The sequence below is a fragment of the Acinonyx jubatus genome, chromosome B1 (genome assembly GCF_027475565.1).
Source record: "Acinonyx jubatus isolate Ajub_Pintada_27869175 chromosome B1, VMU_Ajub_asm_v1.0, whole genome shotgun sequence".
In the NCBI taxonomy this organism is placed as follows: domain Eukaryota; kingdom Metazoa; phylum Chordata; class Mammalia; order Carnivora; family Felidae; genus Acinonyx; species Acinonyx jubatus.
This window is the reverse complement of record NC_069382.1, coordinates 161,955,971-161,977,966: the sequence shown is the minus strand read 5'-3', so window position 1 is coordinate 161,977,966 and position 21,996 is coordinate 161,955,971. Positions and strand designations below refer to the sequence as shown.

At 39.8% G+C, this 21,996-nt stretch overlaps 1 protein-coding gene across 7 annotated transcripts in view; it reads right to left on the bottom strand.

Annotated features, from left to right (window-relative positions):
* CORIN (corin, serine peptidase) overlaps positions 1 to 21,996 on the bottom strand; it is a 255,232-nt gene that overhangs the window by 71,223 nt on the left and 162,013 nt on the right. For all 7 annotated transcript variants that reach the window (XM_027056350.2, XM_053217396.1, XM_053217397.1 and 4 more), the window contains exons 7-10: positions 14,036 to 14,143; positions 12,271 to 12,381; positions 10,461 to 10,577; positions 6,263 to 6,370 (exon numbers count right to left, since the gene is read on the bottom strand). In XM_027056350.2, the coding sequence (XP_026912151.1) occupies positions 6,263 to 6,370; positions 10,461 to 10,577; positions 12,271 to 12,381; positions 14,036 to 14,143 (444 nt within the window). The remainder of the gene's footprint in view (positions 1 to 6,262; positions 6,371 to 10,460; positions 10,578 to 12,270; positions 12,382 to 14,035; positions 14,144 to 21,996) is intronic.

Sequence of the window (21,996 nt, the reverse complement as noted above, 5' to 3'; positions counted from 1 at the left end):
CTTTTAGGTTTCCTTTTACCCATTTTGTCTTCTGATTTATTACTTCCTTTTTTTGTTTTGTCTTTTAAGTAGATTTCATGACCAGTGCAGAGCCCTACGTGGGGCTTGAACTCATGACCCTGAGATTCCAAACCTGAACTGAGATCTGTAAGATCAAGACTTGAGCTGAGATCAAGCGTTGGATGCTTCACCAACTGAGCCACCCAGCACCAAAGTGTAATGCTGTAAAGTTGGCATGAGAATGAATACAGGGTGGAGAGAAGAGAAAGACACAGAGGAGGTGTGGGGCTGGTTCAGTTTATCATGTCCATAGATTTATAAAGAGGGGTAACATTAAATATTTGGATTTCATATTACAAAAAATGAATATTCCTCATAACAATAAAAACAACGCAAGATGTGTAAACAAAAAGTTCATGGTCTCCCTGCCCTCCTTCCTCTCACTGACCCTCAAAGCCAACAGACTGGGTTTGAGCCTTCCATGCCTTTCACTGGCTCGTACAAGCAGTTACATACAAGCATTTACATACAGGCATTTACATACAGCATTTACATACAAGCATTTACATAGAAGCATTTACACACATAGAAGGAGGTTGCTTGCTTGCTTCTGCCAGAGTGGAATTATACCATTCCTATGATTCCTCAATTCACTTTTGTTGCTTAATTATTAATAATGATCATCATATAAGTCAGTAGATGCAACTCTAACCATATTTTTCCTAATTTCTTTAGTGTAATTTTACAAAAATGGGATGACTCACATGAATTTTTGATGCAGTCTTTTTTTTTTCTTGTGTAAACCTTTCTAGCTTTTCCTCTACCGCCCTATCAAGTTTTAACTTTTTATTGATATATTTTATTATATGACTAGCAGACCTATCACATGGATATTTTTTTCTTTTCGATATGTGGAAACTATATCGCTAATGATTTGAGATGAGATAGAAGCTTTCAGTGTTTCCGAGCCAAGGAAGATGAAAGGGTGAAGTTGTGATCATACATTATTCTGGAGATCTCTACTGAACGTGTTAAGGGCGACCGAATCTTGTTAAGGAATTCTCCATAGAGTGCTAAGCAACATAAACTCTCAAAATATCTATCAACCTCACATTCTATGATTTACAGCATCAATAAGCTTTTTTATCTTAAGGATTATTCACTCACTCACTAGTTTGATTTACGACAGCCACTAGAGGGCAGTCGTGTCACAAACGTGAAGACGTTTAACCCTGCAGGACTGTTTCGAGTTTGATGCCGTGCTCATTAGCACATTTTCCTGACCATAGATGAGATTTAATAAATATCTGTTGAAAAAAAAAATTGATCCTAATTGAGTCTTAATGATATCCCACTTTTCAAAGTCTGAAAACATGTTTGTTAAATTCAACCTAAGGAGGGGATTGTTAACTAAATGATGTTACATCCTTGCCACGATGAAGCCATTGGAAATCATGTATTTTTTTAATGTTTATTTTTGAGAGAGAGAGAGAGAGAGAGACAGAGTGGGGGCGGGGAGGGGCAGACACACAATCTGAAGCAGCCTCCAGGCTCTGAGCTGTCAGCACAGAGCCTGATGCAGGGCTCAAACTCACGAACTGAGATCGTGACTTGAGTGAAGTGAACCGTGTAACTGACTGAGCCACCGAGGCGCCCATGGAAATCATGTATTAAATGGTCATTTACATGAGAAAAATGGCACTTTCAACGTCTACTGGCATATACAATATTCTAAGATTCATCTTTGCCTCAAACTCTATATTTATTTTTATCATTATTTTTAGTGGTTTGATGAGTTTTATAAGGTGAACATCCCTGTACCTACCACCCAAATCAAGAAATTGAACTTTGCCAGACATCCCAGATGACCCTCCATATACCCTATCTTCTATCAAGCTTCTTTCTCCGCAGAGTAGCAACTGAGTTCATAGTTGTCACCTTAGTCTTCTTACAGTTTTATTACCTAAGTGTGCACTTCACCCTAAATACTAGAGTTAAGCCTTGCCCATTTTTTAAAACTTGTTTTGTCTTCCCCTCCATCCTTTAATTTTGTTCAAATTTAAAAAAAATTTTTTTTATTTTGAGAGAAGAGAGAGTGTGCACTGGTGAGCAGGGAAGGGACAGAGGAAGGAGAGAGAGAGAGAGAGAGAGAGAGAGAGAATCCCAAGCAGGCTCCATGCTCAGCACAAGATGAGATCACAATTGTGAGATCACAACCTGAGCTGAAATCAAGAGTCAGATGCTTAATCGACTGACCCATCTGGATGCCCATCCTTTATTTTTAATTAAAGTTTAACTATGGAAGAACCCAGAGATTTGAACTGTAGAGTGTCCCAGAGTTTGACTTTGCTGACTACTCAGTCCTGGTGAAGTTAAATATATTCCTCTGCTACTCTTATTTCCAGAACATGGGCAGCTGACTGCAGAGGGCTGATGAGGCTTCATCCCTTAGGTAAGGCTATAGGTGCTATGGTGTTCTTTCATCAGAAGGCAAAGTATAACTGATTTCTCTCCTTTTGTGATGTCAGCAGCTGTAGATGCTCAATGCCTTGACCCATTAATTCACTGATTAATGTTACCAAATGGTAACCAATCAGTGTCACTAAATGGTAATATTCTAATTTAATCATTTAGTTTTCACTCATTAGTTGAGAATACTTTTAGGAAGACACCATTCCTCTCATCTACCATTTGCTCCCAAGGACTAAAGTCCTTAACCCTTACGGTGTTTGGTTTCTTTACCACATCCCTATACTATCTGTTCCTTCCAACTGGAGGTTGCAAGGACAGGACAGTAAATTGGGAGGTCAGTAGGAAGCTATGTAAAGAACAAAGCGGTCCATTGCTTCTTCAGCATTGGAGGGGAAAAAATGCATGAGTAAACATGTAGAAGTAACAGTTGATGGAACACTATGGGGGAACCTGAGAGTCCCTGGGGTATGACAGTCATACCTGGCTTCATACAGCCATGTTGCTCATGGGCACAGAGAGTGGGGGGAAGGACACATGCCCAGGAGCTGCTCTTTCCACAGGGTTCCCCGGCTGTCTGGATTGCACACCGCCACATGGAAGTGAGGATTAGTATCCCACACCCTGCTCCTACCCCCTAAGGCAAGGATGTGTCTGTATTTTGCCTCAAGGAGGTGTTAAAGATTTGGGATTGTGAGTGGATGTGGGAATACTGTGATACTTCAAGCCTCTCAGTAAACAATATCATCAGAGATGTGGGTTTTAGGGGTTTTTTTTAACTGTAGGTATTTCTGGGAGTCTGAGATAAGCCATGGACTTCTCCACTGAAAACTTTGAAAACTATGAAGACTTTTTTATATTCCGTTTCGGGGATGTCCCATACCCTTGCAGCCTAGCCATGGACAAACCACTAAGCTAATAATTCTCAACCTTGGCTGCCTATTGGAGTCACCAGGAAATTTTAAAAATACTGATGCCCGGGTCCCAGTTAGTATATCTTCAGAGACCATTAGTAAGTTATATATTATGGGATAGCAAGAACAAGTGTCTTCAAGAACCAGAACCCCAGCAACTCCAGTAACAGGCTGACTCCATCAGACAGAATATCCACATTCTTCAAACTCATACTTCCATTAGTATGGAGCTAGAGAAAGACAGTGCTGTGTAGTTGTGCCTCAGAATCCAGGTAACGATAGTCTCTCTAGCGGTAAAGATCTTCAAATAATTAATCACATATTCAAATGCATGACGTTTTCTGAGAGAAGATGCTCCTTGACCAACTTTACAGACATACCACTATGAAGCTCTTTGAAAAATGAGAAAAAAACATCTTTACTTTCTTTTTAAAAATTTTTTTTAACGTTTATTTATTTTTGAGACAGAGAGAGACAGAGCATGAGTGGGGGAGGGGCAGAGAGAGAGGGAGACCCAGAATTGGAAGCAGGCTCCAGGCTCTGAGCCATCAGCCCAGAGCCCGATGCGGGGCTTGAACTCACGGACCGCAGGATCGTGACCTGAGCTGAAGTCGGACGCTTAACCGACTGAGCCACCCAGGCGCCCCAAAACATCTTTACTTTCAATTGGAAGTTTGAAAAATGAGAAAAAACATCTTTACTTTCAATTGGAAGTTAGGGATATAAACTATTTTTAATAACAGAGAAGGAGTGAGGGACCAATGACCAGCCCAGTGCCTGGAACTCAGAAGAGGGGATGATCAAATGTCTGCTGAATATATATGGAAGAACCTGGCAAGAATATTTGTGGTGACTGAGGAAGCTGATGAGACAGTGAAGTGCTAAGGACATTGTTTGAGTGTATTTAAGGAACATAAAGAGAAGGGTGCCTGGGTGACTCAGGCGTCCCTGAGTTAAGCGTCCCTTGATTTTAATTCTGGTCATGATCTCACGGTTCATGGGATTAAGCCCCACCTCGGGCTCCACACTAACAGCACAGAGCCTGCTTGGGATTCTCTCTCTCCCTTTTTCTCTCTGCTCCTCCCCCGCACTTGCTCTCTCTCTCTCTCTCTCTCAAAAAAATAATAAATAAGCATTCAAAAAAGAACATAAAGATAAAACTCACACAGTATACCTGAGTGGAAAGATGGCACTATGTTCTCCCATACTGAAAAGTTGTCTCCAGGAAGGCAGAAATCATGTCGCCCTTCTTCACCATTAAAGTGCCTGGTGCCCATCCCAGAGCCTGGAACATTGTCTGCACGCTATAAATACCAGTAGGCTATGAGCCAGAGTTATCTAGTGCCCTTCTTTCCACTTCTCTTTTTGACAGGTGTAACATATTTTTAAATTTTATATTTTGACATATTTCAAAAATGGAGAAAATAGGACAACATATGCTCAATTCCTCCCCACCCAAATTTGACACAGGCTCACAGTGCCCTTTCAACTTTTTTTGAATCTAACACAAAGTGCCATTCCATGTCGGACAACCCCCAAAACCAAAAATAAACACATATCTTTGAGATGACACTGTCATTGTTTAAAATTACTTACACCAAGGTAAAGGTGTAGTAAAGAAACAATCCTGAAAAAGCTCCAGAGCAGATTGGGAGATAAAGCAACGTGAAATGGACCCAGCACATACATATACATATACATATACATATACATATACATATACGGATACAGATACATACATGTATATGAACACACACTTATTTACATCAGTTTAGAGTGAGAAAAATGGCAGTATGTCTTAATGGTTACATTAATATCTATCTCAACCGTTCTCTCATATGGAAATGGAAATGGAAAAGGCTTGGGGATTGTGCTTTTCCCCAAACAGGTATTAAGTGCTCATGAAAATAAACAAAAACTCCTCAGTCTGGGTTTTTCACTGGCTGCCTCCCTCACATCCCTGTGGGTACAGAAGCAGCCCCTGTAAGCTCTACAGTGACACAGAAAGGTCACTGCGTAAAACTAGAACCTGAACTTTTCGGCCTTTCATCTGGGAGATAACCTTTATTCTTTCTTGTAAACGAACAGCTGACAGACCTGCTTCTAAACCTCAAGCCCCAAGCTGAAGATGAGGCCACAAGTTGATTATAAAAAGTGAAAAAAGCAGAATATGAAAGCGGAGCCCACAAATAAGAGTTCATTACTAGAAATCAGAGTCTTTTGGGGTTTTCTGATTCATTTTCAATTTCCCACGAGAGTCTATACAGCCGTCTGCAATCCCTGCCCCTTCTCTCTTCCCCAGGAGTTCCCTCTCCTGAAAGCTTCTTTTGAGAAAGCCACCTGTTTCCACCATTTGTCACCAAAACAAATTTACATAACAGCCTCAAGATCATTACAGGGCAGCAAAGTTCCCGGAAAGGTGAGAATACATCTTATTAGGAGAACAGACCCGCCACGGTTTTAGGTGGCTGTTTAGATGAACTTCACATTCCCTTCTTGGATAAAGTTTCTATTTTTGAAGCTGTGCTTTCAAACGGAAGAAAGATAGCATCTACCCATAGATGGAGCCAAGAACGTAATATATAGGAGCTGATGTTGAATCGAAAATAATGGTAATGATATTAAGCAAGGTGGATTTATAGGCCGTTCACAATGACACATTTGTTTCTGATTTAAGTTAACTAAGACCATTTTGTTTCTTTTCCGCTACCACATGCAGCCTTTAAAAAAGAAATATGTATATAAATGTACACACACACACACACACACACACACATTTGGAGGGATTCCAGATTTCAACATTTTAATGTCAATTCAGAAGAAAACAGCCAAAGGCACATCCTGACATGATGATCGCATTTGTCAGCTGCTGTACTCACTACAGTTATTTAGACTGTTGTTCGGGTCACAAAGGGAGCTACCGCCACATGAATCAAGGCAGGAATTGTAGAGGCATCTTTGGTCGCCTTCTTGACATGGAGTCTGACCTACAGGGAGGGGGGGGGAAAGGCACATTTGCTTTCATCATCTGTAAAGTCCTGACACTGGGATAGAAAGTATCAAGAACGTCTGGTGGAGCGGAGGAATGACACAACTTTAATTCCCTTCCAATTTCTCCAAAAATATTGAACACATGTTAAATATGTAACTTTCTGGATTAATTGTCCTGGCAACTAAATACAACACTGTTAGTCCAAAAAGGATTCTGTAGGAATGAAGAAATAAGAGGCAACCTAGCCTACAAAACAGGTGGGTGTTACTTTTAACGGGGGGGAAAAAGGTGTTTTATGTTTACATGGGTGAATAAACTTGATTACAGAATAAAATTTAGATGGTTGGAGAGAAAGTCCAAGATAATGATCTTGGAATTTTGAGTATCAAATGATATTATTTTAAGGACTCATTTGCACCCAACTCTATTCTTCCCTGTAAGGAAAATGCTTTCCCTAAAAATAAATAGGGCATCAACACCAATACAGTAAGGATACTTTATCATGGTGCAAATCTTATGCAGCTGCTATCCATATTTTCTATATGTCCTTGGAAAGTATCACTGGCCTAGCTACGATGACCTGAGAATTGGGTTTCTTGTTTCCAAATGAATGAAAGCAGTAACATCAGCCTAATGGCTTTTCCTTAAGGTTTGTAGAAAGGAAACTGCTTTTCCCATTGATTTCCTGGTCATTTGTAGGTTAAATGGATAGGGTAATAAATTACTACCCATTCTCTCTCTACCTCTTGCTCATTATAGTCAGTTACTTTCATATATGTCATCTAGAATCTAGAAAATCTTGCAAGGCATTTTTAAGTATAAATAACAGTATATGTGTACATAAAATCATTCCTATCTATAATTCTCAGATAATGTTTATTATATTGGACTCTTTCCTTCCCATTAATGTGCAACAGTAATATATCACAGCCTTCAAAGAAAACAGATACCACTCCTTTTTTTTTTTTTTTTTAATATCATCAGGGTCAAACCACTTTTGCAAGGTAAGCCAGGCTAATATCAATGCATCCAGTCTCTTAAAGAATTTTAATAAGACAACCTGCATTCATTATTTCAGCTGATATTGAGCGTCTGCTATGTGACAAGCTTAGGTGACAGGCTAGGCATGAGGCATTAAAAAATAAAAGAAGTGAAATGGCTTATACTCCACCTAGGCATGTGGCCATGAACAGAACCTTACACACACAGCTAAGCCGTGTGATCACTGTGTATGTAAGGTATATGTAAGGCAGTAGAAGCAAACTAGGACAATAAGGAGAGAGCTTCTCAAAGGAGTTTTTAAGGCAGGTGGGTTAAGTTGGCATAAGAAGGTAGAATGGGGTGGGGCGCCTGGGTGGCTCAGTCGGTTAAGCGTCCGACTTCGGCTCAGGTCATGATCTCACAGTTCAATTCGTGAGTTTGAGCTCTATATCGGGCTCTGTGCTGACAGCTTGGAGCCTGGAGCCTGCTTTGGATTCTGTGTCTCTGTCTCTCTCTGCCCCTCCCCCACTTGCCCGCACGCGCTCTCTCTCTCTCTCTCTCAAAAATAAATAAAAATTTAAAAATAAAAAATAAATAAAAGAAAGAAGGTAGAATGGTTTCCCAAGCAGAAAGCAGAATACACAAAGGCTGGAGTGGGGAGGGCACAGGTTGGCATCACTGGAGCTTCAGGGAGACTAGACAACAGGGCTGAGAGGGGAGCCTGAGGGCTGCAGAGGCCTGAATCTTGAATGGGGCCCAAAGGCCTGGGCGGCTTCTACTTCCCTCCCCAGTCTTCCTAGCAGAGCCGGCCTGGGATACTGGTGACAACATTCTGGAGTAGCACCTTCCCCCTTCACTCCTGGCTCTAATCATAGTGGCCTTCTCCTGGTAGCTACATATATGCCTTGTTCCTCTCCTCCCTGGGACCTTCGGACAAGCAGATCCCCGTGTCCAAAGTGCTTTCTCCAGTCCCACCTTACTTCATTAAGTCAGTTCCACTCATTCCTCACATCTTAGCTCCAACGTCTCTTCCTCAGGGAAACTTCCCTAAGGCCCTGTCCCAGCGCATGCATCCCATATACAGCACAAAGCTCCCTGAACTTTCCCTCCTGGCCCATGTCACTCCATGGTAGACACTGACTTACACAATTATTTGTGTCACGCCAGTCTTCCCCAGGGGCCTGCAAACTCCATGACCTATTTCGCCTGCCACCAGATCCCCAGTGGTTGACCACATATTAGCACCACAATATACATTTATTCAGTCAGATTCATTAGATTAAGTAATATGAAGATGGTAAAAATTTTACTTTTGATCCACTTTATTGCATGACTTTCTTACATCTCACATATGCTGGGAAATAGTTTATAAATCTTGCCATTGCATAGTAAAGAATCCAAAATTGTCTCAAACACAGATGAATTATGTCGAAAGAAAGAACAATTTGATCCAAGGGGAGGTGCTTGGCTGATATGCACATCATAACTCATGGGTAGAAAAGAATCTGCTTCTGAATGCTAAAATTGGTAAAATGAAGTACTCGTTACCTGATTTCTTAGGTACTACATCTGTGATTAAAAGTACCTCTTTTTAGGCCTGGAATGCTTTTTCATTGAAGTTATTCTAAGGATCAATATTCATTATGACAAAATTAATTTAGCTACATGTGACCAACCTCATTGGCCAATTTGTGATATACGCAGCCCAAGACATGTTTTAACACAACAGTCGTGTGATAATAATAGCTCATGTTTATTGAGTGTTCACGATGTGCCAGCCCTCTGAGTAGGTATTACTCTGAGTTTACAGGCACAGAGCCTGAGACACAACAGAGTTCAGTTACCAGCCCAAAGTCACCTACAGCCACATTCTTTTTTTTTTTTTTTTTTTTTAAGTAGGCTTCACACCCAGAATGGAGCCCAATGCAGGGCTTGAACTCACAACCCTCAGAACAAGACCTGAGTCCCCCAGAGGTGAGATCAAGAGTCAGATGCTCAACTGACTGAGCCACCCAGGCATCCCATCCAGCAGCCACATTGTTAATGACTAGGCTATGCCGGTGAGTGGCAAGGTCACTTACAAACAAATGTAGTGATTTTTAAGTCAAGGGCTCTTCTCTTCTGACAGAAATAGACACAGTTTAAAAAACAACTTATTTGATTTTCTTTTCGAGTTTCACAGAAGACATCATTAACCCTTTTCAACTGTAGTTGAGTAGGTTACTTGTTAATGTGAGGTATGAAACTGCTTCTCTGTGATCGATCACTGAATTCTACTCCTGAAAACAATATTACACTATATGTTAATTGACTAGAATTTAAATAATGAATAAATTAAATTATGAAAACAAATAAATAATTAAATAAATTAAATTAATGGAATTAAATAAATAATAAATAAATTAATAAATTAAATAAATTTAATATTAATATTTAAATAAATTAAATAAGTTAAATAAATGAAAATAAAATGACACAGCAGGGCACACAAAAAAAGAGAGAGAAACTGTTTCTCTGCACGTAGTTATTTTAGAAGGCAATCACATTTTTTATTTGTTTGTTTTTACTTATTTATTTTTGACAGAGGGAAAGAGAAAATCTCAAGCAGGCTTGGAACTGTCAGCACAGAACCCAACATGGGGCTCAATCTTGTGAACCACGAGATCGTCAATCTCAGCACAAATCAAGAGTTGGGCGCTTAACCAGCGGAGCCACCGAGGCACCCGGGGAGGCTGTCTCGTTTGATTTCAGAAGCCAGCTCCTCCTAATTGTAACCTCATGCAATTTAACAGAATACTACAGACTCAACTTTTCTTTGATCATCGTGTTGCCTTTCCCCATAAGACAGATCACTGAACCTCCCATGCTGTTTAAGTGTTCAACCTCCACCGTCTATCCTGAGGGAGGACCGTTCGGCGCAAGATGCTGGGGAATTACACTGACCACAAGGAAGGGTTTTACGGCCAGCCAGTGCTGTGAGCCATGCTGAGCCGGGCAATCTGGAATTGTTCATGTGGAAATCCTACGTAAGCATTAGGTAGCTCCCAACTCTTTGCTCCGTTCCCAGGGAAAAGTCCGCGGGTGGGGGATGCGCTCACACTTACTGTCGCCACAGTTCTCCTCATCAGAGCCGTCCCTGCAGTCCTCGTCTCCGTCACACTGGAAAGAGCTAGGGATACACTGTCCGCTCCTGCACTCCATCAGACCCTGGCTGTGACAAGCTGCGGAGGCCAGAATAATATTCGCTGCACTGATTTGTACTTCTGTCTGCGGATCGTAGATAGGACTCCCGCTTATCTGGCATTACCAAGAAATGAAACGTTCTACCTGCATGTTCCACATAAATGAATGAATGTGTCATTAATTTGTTTCATTCCACGTGTTTTGGGAATGGAGAGTTGTCTTTTGAGGCTCTCTCTTGCCATGTGAAATAGCACTTACTAAAAACTAACGTTTTCTTGATGAGGGCAGGGTGAGAAATTGTCTTAAGGATGATAGTAGCTTTATTACAAATATAAAAGCTATAATTTATTAAAGGCTTAGCATACGGCAATAACTGTGCCAGCAGTATTATGTATCTAATCTCAGATCCTCATAACAGACTTGCAAAGTAGATATTATCAACCTTGTATAGAATAAGGAAACTAAAATCTAGAGAGGTTAGCGTCCGTCTCAGAGCCACAAGGCTGTTAAAAGCTGGTGCCGGAATGTGAAGGCAAGCTTCTCTGACTCAAAGCCCAAACATTTCATTTTATTCCAATCTGACCTAATGGGCCAACGAAATGACGTATGTGAAAGAATTTGCATAGTACCCCGCACATAATAAATGCCTTATTTCAAAACTGCTTATGACGTCTGACGTTTGATAGGGATGGTCTAGTGGCTACTAACCTTCCAGTTCCTGAAGGTTGTCTAAATTCTATCCCTATTGTCTTTTCGAGCATCAGAAACCCATTCATGTAACCTCAGCCTTCACTGAGTTACTGTCTAATACTAAAGCTCCATATGCTTGAACTGAGGCTGAACACCAGAATCGGTAGACCTGAGTACCATGTCCTTGCTTTCCCAAGATCCATCGAGATATTGTCCACTCTGTTTGACTATGTCCACCAGCAAGGACTCAGTTCCAATTCAATTCAGGGAAAGGGAAAGCTGGGTATTGCATTTATTAATTAATTTAGATGGCTTTTCTTCTGTCAAAATAAAACCCATATGACCCATATTTCTATTTTTGCCTCAAATTATAGGCAAATTAAATATTCAATCTTATATGTATCAATTTGCCTATTTTTATTAGACAGCAAAAGATGGAATAAAAACTTTAATTGGTTTGAACATGCACCAAATGCATCATATTAACTCCTTCAGGTCAATACTATTCTCGTTTAACATCTAGCTTCTACTATTCCAGACTGTCTACTCACCCAGAAACACAACAGCCCGTAAAGTTGTAGTTATTATCATGTGCTCTATGTAACCCTAGGAACACTGAAGGCTTTCTTCTCTCTGGCAATCCTCTCCATGTTCTCCCACAAGTAGTGACTGAGAGCATGTTTGGAGGTTCCTTCAGGGAAGCTTAGTTACTCAAACATAGCTTGCAGAAAAAGAGTCCCCCAATCTTTGGGAAGAACATCCTCTTTGACAAAGTTACAGATGCAGAAAGGAGATGCGTGGCCAGTGAGACAGAAAACAGACACCGGCTTGGCCAGAGCAGCCAAATTAAGCTTGGAGTTCTGGGGAGACACATGTGGAAGCCAGATACGTGACACTGTTATTGCCATCACACTGCTCAATTATTATCTTCATAGATTAGAAGCAAAGTACAGCGATCTTCCCTTTGAGTGCTGGACACTATATTTGTCTAAACAGGCAGAAAGGAAAAAATAAGCAAATGGAAATCCGCAGGGCACTTACAGCAATTGACCTCATCGGACTTATCCACACAGTCATGGTCACCGTCACAAACCCACTCTATTGCAATGCAGCGCCCATCTCCACAGCGATGCTCCTTTGTGGGATTACAATCTGGAGGAAACAAAAACTCAGGGGGATGTAGAGAACCAGCACAACAAAGACTTAGAGCTGAATGACTCATGATTCCAGCTGAAGAGAGTCTGTTCCAATTGTTCAGATACCTTCAATGCTTTCTCTATGGTGGCTCCGGCACAATTAAAATGCCACCTCCTACCCAAGCATGTGACCCACTGGCCACCATCACTGTGGGGTAAGATCTGTCTGTTTTTCAAATGAGTAACAACCGGGCAGCTTTCTCAGGACCCATGGGTTGTTCCTGTTTTTGTTTTGTTGTTGTTTTCTTTCCTTATGAAAAAATTTTATTTTTACATTGGCTAACATAAACAGACCTGTGATGTGGGTTTCACAATGTAGATAGCTGATTTGATTTGTGAGAACTCTACCATTTATCTAAGAATTGTAACCTACCTCTGTCTGATAAATTGGAAGGCAAATATCTCCTGTCATCTTTCCTGATGCTAAGCTTAGGCTTTTTATTAAACTATCTTAATATATAATTCATATTGGAAAAAAAACTCCTGGGTAAGAAATGCAGAATATTTATATTTTTTCATGATCCTTTTTAGTCTAGATTTAACCTCTTCCCTAAACTATACATTCCTGGAGAAAAAAAGAGAGGGAATTAAGTCAAGTTTCTTCTCACAGAGAGCAGACTCTGTGGGATTCCTTACCATGAGATGTGGAAAAGCCTTAATATAAGTAACCACTTAACAGATGTGTGTGGATTCGTGGATAACAGATTCAATAACGAGGAACAATTATGAGTATCCACTGAGAGAGTACCACTGTCGTTGACAGACTCATGGAGCAACCATGGATCTGAAAGGTCATATTGCAGCAATAAAGTAAGGTATAGTATATGGAAGATGAAGTGCTGAGAAAAGAAGAAAGACACAATAGATGGGATACATGTGCAGAAACCAGAAGAAGTACCACGTGCTCAGCTTGCTAATAATGATGGGCAAGTGGGGCAAAGACTGGTCTAAGGGAAAGTTGTAATTATTACCGTTACAGAGGCGCAAAGTCACCCTAAGAGCACAAACTTCATGATATCCTACTATCTTCAGAGGAATTATGTTGAGTGGTTAAGACCATTCTTTTTCACACAGTAACTATATTCCCTGGTCCTCTCCATTGACCTGTCCAACTACTCAAGCCCTCCACCCCATCCCCCACCTCCCCCCCACCCCCCCGTTTTCTCCAGTTATCTCACTGTAAAAGGAGGGTTTGGATTAGGTCATCTATAAGACCTTTCCCAACTGTAAATTCTATGATGTACACACAACAATACATCTGTCTGTGAAGTTTTGCTCAAGAGCTCAAAATCTAAATATGGGCCACTGGCCCTAACCAGAGAAGAAATACAACACTTTCAAGGAGAAAATTTTAACATATTAACAACCGTTACCCATCTTTCCACTCTACTTAAGCACTTCATTATTGTGACTTTAAGAAATATTACATTGACACATAAGACGTGACTGAGACGAGTAATTGAGAAAAACCTCCTCTTTCTAAAAATAAGGAAACCAGCCATTTTGCAAGTTAACCTGCTAATCACATGAACAAACAATGAGCTACGAATTCTGGACTATGCACGTCTGTCATTTTAAATGAAAACCTTCAGGGAAACAATACTACTTACCACAGTTCTGCTCCTCACTCAGGTCCCCACAGTCATCATATCCATCACACACAAGGCTATAATTAAGACACTTGCCCGTGTGACAGTGAAACAAATCCTCACTGCAATCTGTATATAAGAGAAGCCGCTGATATGTCATCAGAGCAGAACAGGAAGTTATAGGATATTCATTTAACAAAAGCATATCACGGGAGGGAAATTATAATGGTAACCAGGTCCACATCTACTGTTTTGCCAGTGAGGAGACTGTGATGCAGAGACATCCAAGGTCTTGTTCAAGATCACTTACCAAGTTCCTGCAGAGCGAGGACTAGAACCTTCTGGCTCCCAAACCAATGCTTCTAACACTTTCTGAAAGTCTTTATCTGATATCCACTTTATGTTACCTGAAAGCTCTTTTATAGTCAAATACGAGCACAGACACTCTCAACTCAACAAAGTTCTTAATGAAATTCATGTTCATGCAGAATGAATGACTTTTAATACAGGCTGAGCAGTTATTTCCTTAAAACATTTCCTTTAAAATGAAAGTCTAGGGGCACCTGGGTGGCACAGTTGGTGGGAGTGTCCAACTCTAGATTCAGCTCAGGTCATGATCTCATGGTTTGTCGGATCAAATCCCATGTCGGGCTCTGCACTGACAGCACAGAGCCTGCTTGGGATTCTCTCTCTCTCTCTCTCTCTCTCTCTCTCTCTCTCTGCCTCTCCCCCACTTGCTCTCTCTCTCTCTCTAAAAATAACTAAACTTTAAAAAATAAAATAAAATGAAAGTCTAGTTTTGTCCGTGATAAGCACGAACAGAATGGAGAGAAAATGTTATTTAGATTATAAGGTTGTTATTTTCACACACACAGTATCATTTAAGTCAACTCAGTGTTTCATACCATGACCCTCAAATAATCAGTACTGGGCTAGATTATGGTGACAAGATAAGATTAAGTGCTATGTAACCTCCGGAAGCTTAAAGTTTAATGTTGAAATAAGTAATATGGAAGGACTTGGACTTGGTCCTTGTACTAGATCTTGTACTTGGGTGAACCAGATACTTGGGCACCCTGGTTCTGCCATCTACTACTAGCTGTGAGAACTTGAATAACTGGAGTGGTGGTTAAAGTCTATGAATCTGTAAACTGATTTATGAAACTAGGATAATATCAATTACTTAATATGGTTTGGGGAAGAGATTAATAAATATGTGTAATGTAAATCAGTATGTGTAAGATGCCAGTACAATTCAATGCAAAAATAATACTCTTCAACAAATGGTGTTGGGCCAATTGCAAAATTAAGTCTAGCTTTTCCCTCAAACTGTATACAAAAACTGTCTCAAAGTGGATCACAGACTTCAATGTAAGAGCTAAAATTATGAAGTTTCTAGAAAAAAAAAAACCAGGAAACAATCTTTTTGACCTTGGAAGAATTCTTAGGTATAACAACAAAAGCACAAGCCATTACAAAAATAATAGTAACAAATGGACTTCATTAAAGGCTTGTGCTTCAAAAGATGCTACTAAGAAAATGAAAAGACAAACCACATACTGGAATAAGTAGTTGCAACTCATGTTTCAGATAAAGGACTTACATCCAGAATATATATAGAACTTCTAGATTCGATAATAAGACAACCCAATTTCAAATACATGAAAGAATTGAATAGAAAATCTTCACAAAAGACATACGAAGGAGACATAAAAAAGTGCTCAATATAATTAGTCATTAGGGAAAGGCAAATTAAAACCACAATAAGATACCATTACATATCCCCTAAGATGGTAATTAATAATAATAAGAACAATAACAATAAACAGAAAATACCAAGTATTGGCAAGGATTTTGAGAAACTGAAACTCTCATATATACTTGCTAGGGATGTAAAATAATAATGCTACATTAGAAAGCAGTATGGCAGCTTTTTATAAAGTTAACTATAAACCTTATCATATGATTCATGATTTCCATCCTTAGAAATCTACCCAAGAAAAATGAAACATACATCCACACAAAGACTTGTATGCGAATGTCTGTGGTAGCATTATTTATAATAGCCAAAGACTAGAAACCAAACGCTCACCAGCTGGTGAATGAATAATCAAAATATAGAATACTCAAATGATGAAATACTATCCAGCAATTAAAAATATCATACCTTTGATATATGTGACAGTACAGATGAATCTCAAAACCATTATGCTAAGTAAAATAATTCAGATACAAAGACTACATATTGTATGACCCATTTATGAAATTCCCAGAAAAAGAAAACTTACAGAGACAGAGATCAGAGCAGTGGTTACCTGTGGCTGAAGGGGTGGGAATGTGGACTGACTACAAATAGGTGGGAGGGAAATCTGAGGGGAGATGAAGAAGTTCTAGAAGTGGATTGTGGTGGTGGTCACACAACTCCATAAATTTACTAAAAATCAATGGGATACCATATGGTATGGAAATTGTACCTCAATAAAGTTATAAAAATGTTTTAAATCAATATGTGTTAAGAAGCCTGCATTTAATAGAAATGAGATTTCTTAAAAGTATTTTCTCTTATTTAAAGTGAATTACGTTCAAAATACAGATTCTTTTTTTTTAATTTGTTTAAATGTTTATTTATTTTTGAGAGAGAGAGAGAGAGATCGAGAGAGAGAGAGAGAGAGAGAGAGAGACACAGAGTGTGAGTGGGAGAGGGGCAGAGAGAGAGGGAGACACAGATTTTGAAGCAGGCTCCAGGCTCTGAGCTGTCAGCACAGAGCCCTGCGCCGGGCTCAAACTCACAGACCACGACACCATGACCTGAGCTGAAGTCGGACGCTTAACCCACTGAGCCACCCAGGTGCCCCCAAAATACAGATTCTTAAAGCTGGAGAGGGATCATGGAAGACAGGATCTCAGTAGAGTGGATGGGATGAAAGTTTCAGCATGATTCAAGCAGAAGGAATAGCAAGAACAAAGGGGACACGTTTGAGGACAAGTCTACTTGGCTGATGAAGACCAAGAATCTAATTGTCTCCTAAATTCTACCTGATTGCTTCTCCTCAAGCATAAGTCTGTATCTCACACGACTGGCGATGAGTACCTCTTCACTGTAAACATCCCAGACTCTATAATAATTCCTTACCAAAATTCTTGGGCATGGATCAGTTAAACTGTTGGCCACATACATCAAAATATTATACTTGTTACATGAATTATAAGTTTCTATTTCACGAAGCGTTCTTTGAAGAAGCTACTTACATACTTGTAGGGTCATATCGTTTAAAAAATGTAATGTTCCTTAGGGACCATCTATCTGTTCAGTGCCTACATTAAGAGGGTGCGTATGTGGACAACACACACACATGTGTCTACATACATGCTCCCACTTCTACACACACAGAACTCTGGAAGTGCTTTTTATTTATTTCGCCCAGGCTGAATAAGTTTAATAACAAGGATGACCATCATAAAGGAAAATAATTAAAAAGAGGTCCCAGTTTTCACCTGACAGGACTATTTCCTCCCATTCAGCAGAGGGCGCTAAATCCCCACCCTGCACTCCACGCTGCATGTAACCACTGCCTACATGCTGAGTCAAGAAAGGTTACAAACTTTGATTCTCCTGCCCACGCTGCAAAGTTAGGGAATTTGTGCATCAAAATATATACATTTCCTTGGGAAATTTGAAAAAAATCTTTCTTATTATTGTTTTGGTTTTGTTTTTGTTTTTAATCTAAATTACTCTTGTAGCAGATTTTGAATCAGTATGCTAGAATCAGCAATAACCAGGGGCCTCAATTTGACCATCGCGCAAAAGTATTTGCATTCCCCAGAGGAGGGAGTGGGGTGGACGGGTGACATATTTTAAACGATATGAATTAATTTTCTTTTTTTTTAAGCAGTACATTTCACTTTTTTTTTTTTTGATGGTAAGACTGGGGAATCAAATACTTCTTTTAGAATCTGATTAACCTTGGAACACGCCAAAAATCTCCAATGATTCATGCATCCCTTCTGTGAGGCCCATTCTAAAAACGTTGCATATTAAAACACCTTGCTGTAGATATTTTTTTAAATTAATGCTGTCATTTATTAAATTGTTTCATAAAAATAAACATTTATTTCATAAATGGAGATGACTCAAGCATTTTTTTTTAATTCCTCATTATTCACACAGGTGCAGATTGAACTTTCCACTGTTACCACTTCCTTGGTTAGAAGCCATTTCCAGAGGATAGTTACAAAATGAGCTGCATTTGGAAAACAACTTGTTACCTCCCTGAGGTCTGCGGGATTAGTAAACACACAGAACCTTAACCAGAGGCGCTGCGCAGCCAGAAATGCATAGCAAACAGCAAAGATCACAGTGCCTCCTTTTATTGGAATAAATGTTTATTTGGACTGAAAAGAGATGCCAGCACCATTTAGGGCCAACAAATCAAAATTTTCAAAAGCTTCTTGCTATGATTTTCTTGCTCAATACAAGCATAACTTTACATAACCTAAGGTAGATGTTTTTCTAGATACAGATTTTTTTTCTTTAATGAGTACCTGATACAAAATGTTACTTCTGCAGTTCTTCCGTGTTGATATTTATTTCAGTTTGGCATCTTACTCTACTAACTTTCATCCCTCAAAATTATCATTAAATTAAAGGAGAAAACTAAGGAACAGAAAAGTTTTTATCAAGAGCTTCATTCACTTTTCTCAGTCTCTACAAGTCTATGAACATAATTGTGTTGCCTCAATTCAAGATTCAAGTATGGATGCTCAATTTCCACCCAGAGGCGCCCTCATTTTGGGACGACCAGAGAAGTTAAATAGTTTGCCCGCAGTTGCCCAGCTCATTACGGTTACCCAGGTTTCTTGACTCCTGGGGTTTCTGACTATTTGTTTTTAGCTCTAAAGGAGGACTTCTCAATAGCAGTACTATTGACAAATTGGGAGTGGGTAATTCTTTGATTGTGGGGACGATCCTGTGCATTGTAGGATGCTGACCAGCATCTCTGGCCTCTACCCACTAAATGCCAGTAGCACCTCCTCCAAACTCCATACTCATGACAGTCAAATTTGTCTCCAAACATTGCAAAATGTCCCCTCAGAGGGGGGGGGGGGCAAAACTGCCCTCTCTTGAGAATCACTGAACTAGATTTTCCAAACACCACCTGTGTCCAAGGCCTGGTTTCAATCCCATCTTTTCATCAGCTTTCTCCACACTAATCTTACTCCTAATGATCTTGCCCTTGTCATATAGTCATAGAACCTACGGCCCCTGCCTTTTTGTTTGCACCAGTCTTCTTTCCCTTTGTGACATCTCTTCTACTGTATTGCTCTAAAATACCATATTCAATGATCTCCGTATTCATGTTATTCCTCTGATTAGACTCAAAGATTCCTGAAGAAAGAAACCATGTCTTAACAGTCTTTATACCTCCTGGGTGTCTACAACATGCTTCGCACATGGCAGGAATTCAAGACTATTCAATACTCTTACTGATTTGTATAATCAGATTGCTACTAAACCGAAGTCAATTTTCCAGACATCTGAAGCTTCCTCCTTCAGTGTACAGAGTAATATTTTCCTTTTTATTATTTTGATGGAAACAATTCTAGTATGTACTTGCATCCCTGCCTTTTAGGAAACAGAATATGGTCAATGTGGTCATTGTTGGTGATTCAGAAACATCATATGGAACACCAGTTTTTCTTTTGTGCTTCTTTTCTAAAATAGTTTCACGTGGTGCTGGTTTTAAAGTTGGGGTGGGTGTTTTCATGTTTCTGTTTCCTCTTCAATGTACCCCCCTGACCTTTATGAGCTGCCTTCATGGCTTCCAGTGACCATCCTTTACACCTTGGAGGTGAGAGGTGGTGGGCAGAGGTGGAGGTGAGCTGGCGTGGGGAGCAAAGATGTGGTGAATAAAAACGCAATAACCACAATAGCAACCAGAAGTCCTATCCTCTTGAAAGGGTTATAGCATGCCAGACAGACAATGGGCTATGTGCTTTCTAGCCAAGGATTCGGCATTCTGCACAATAGTTCTAGAGATAGTTACTGTTAATGTTTCCATCTCACTGATGAGGGCACTGAGGTCCAGAGAGATTGAGTGACTTCCCCAAGTTCACAGAAGCAGGAAATGGCAAAGCAGAGAGAGGAACCCAGGCAGCCTGACTCCAGAACGTCCACCACGAGTAATCACTACACGTTGTGATCATTAGTGTAATTAATTATACTTAGAATAAGTAGTTAACACAGCATAATTAGCGTATAGTATAATTAGTATAGCTTAGAGTATAATTATACTAAAATATAAGTCAACCAATTTTACTCTAAATTCCGAGCAAATGATTTCCAAAGGTATTTGACGGTGATTGTAGGTGGCATAAAGTGTGTGGACTTTGTGGCCACTATTTTCCTTGTGACAACCGTTTTCCTTGAAGCTTTCTTATTCATTTGCTAAGCACTAGTTATCTACCAGACACTGTTCTAGAGCTGGTTATACAATCAAAAGATTATAGAATGTGAGCAACAAAAGAGACACCAGACACCCTCTAGTCCAGTGGTTTCATATCTGGCTATATATTAGAGTTACCCTGGAAGTTTTGCAAAGGTGCTGCTGGGCGCCGCCTCCAGACCCACTGGATTAGGATCCCTGCCGGTGGGGCTTCCTGCAGGGCTCAAGTGCAGTCAGCCTCAGTGGCAAAGAAACCCAGGAACAGAGAGGTAGGTAGCCTGCCTAAAGTCACAGAGTTAGAAATTTCTAAAAGAAAACTTTCCTTAATTTTTGAAAATATTTTCACTACCCTACTAAAATTATTCCAGGTGGTTGGCAATCCATTCATTCTACAAATACTTAGGAAGAGACTGAAGGACATGACAAAATTAGTTAGTGGAGAAAGTCCGTAAGCAGTCCCAGATACCTGGCATGCCGGTGTAATAGACAATCATCACCCAAAGTATAATAGAGCATCCAAAATAAATATTTTCCTGTCATATAAGTGATCAGAATATAATTGTTCACCAAGTCTGAACTTACACGGACAAGAGCAAGTGAAAGGCAGCACAGTTTGGGAAAAACAACAATTAGATTTGGACCCATTCAAGGCTGGATTCAGATACATAGATCAATGGAACAGGATAGACAGCCCAGAAATAAACCCACGCTTATATGGTCAATTACTCTACAACAAAGGAGGCAAGCATTTATAATGGAGAGACAGTCTCTTCAATAAATGGTATTGAGAACACTGGACAGCCACATGCAAAAGAATGAAACAGGACCACTTTCTTACACCATACACAAAAATGAACTCAAGATGGATGAAAGACCTAAATGTGAGACCTGAAACCGCAAAACTCCTAAAAGAAAATACCTGCAGTTATGCCTTGGACATCAGCCTTAGCAACACATTTATGGATAGGTCTCCCCAGGCAAAAGAAACAAAAGCAAAAATAAACTGTTGGGACGTCACCAAATAAAAAGCTTTTGCACAGTGAAGGAAACCATCAACAAAACAAAAAGGCAACCTATGGAATGGAAGAAGATATTTGCAAATGACATAGCCAATAAAGAGCTAGTGTATAAAATATATAAAGAACTCATACAACTCCATACCAAAAACCCCAAATAATCTGAATAAAAATTGGGTAAAGGACCTGAAGAGACATTTTTCCAAAGAAGACATACAGTTGGCCAACAGACACATAAGATGCCCCACATCACTCATCGTCAGGGAAATGCAAATCAAAACCACATTGAGATATCCCCTCACACCTGTCAGAATAGCTGGTTCCTAAAAGACAAGAAACAACAAGTGTTAGCGAAGACGTGGAGAAAAAGGAAACCTTGTGCCCTGTTGATGGGAATGTAAATTGGTTCAACTACTATGGAAAACAGTATGGAGGTTCCTCAAAAAAATTAAAAATAGGAATATCATATGATCCAGTAATTCTACTACTGGGTATTTACTCCCCCCAAAATGAAAACACTAAT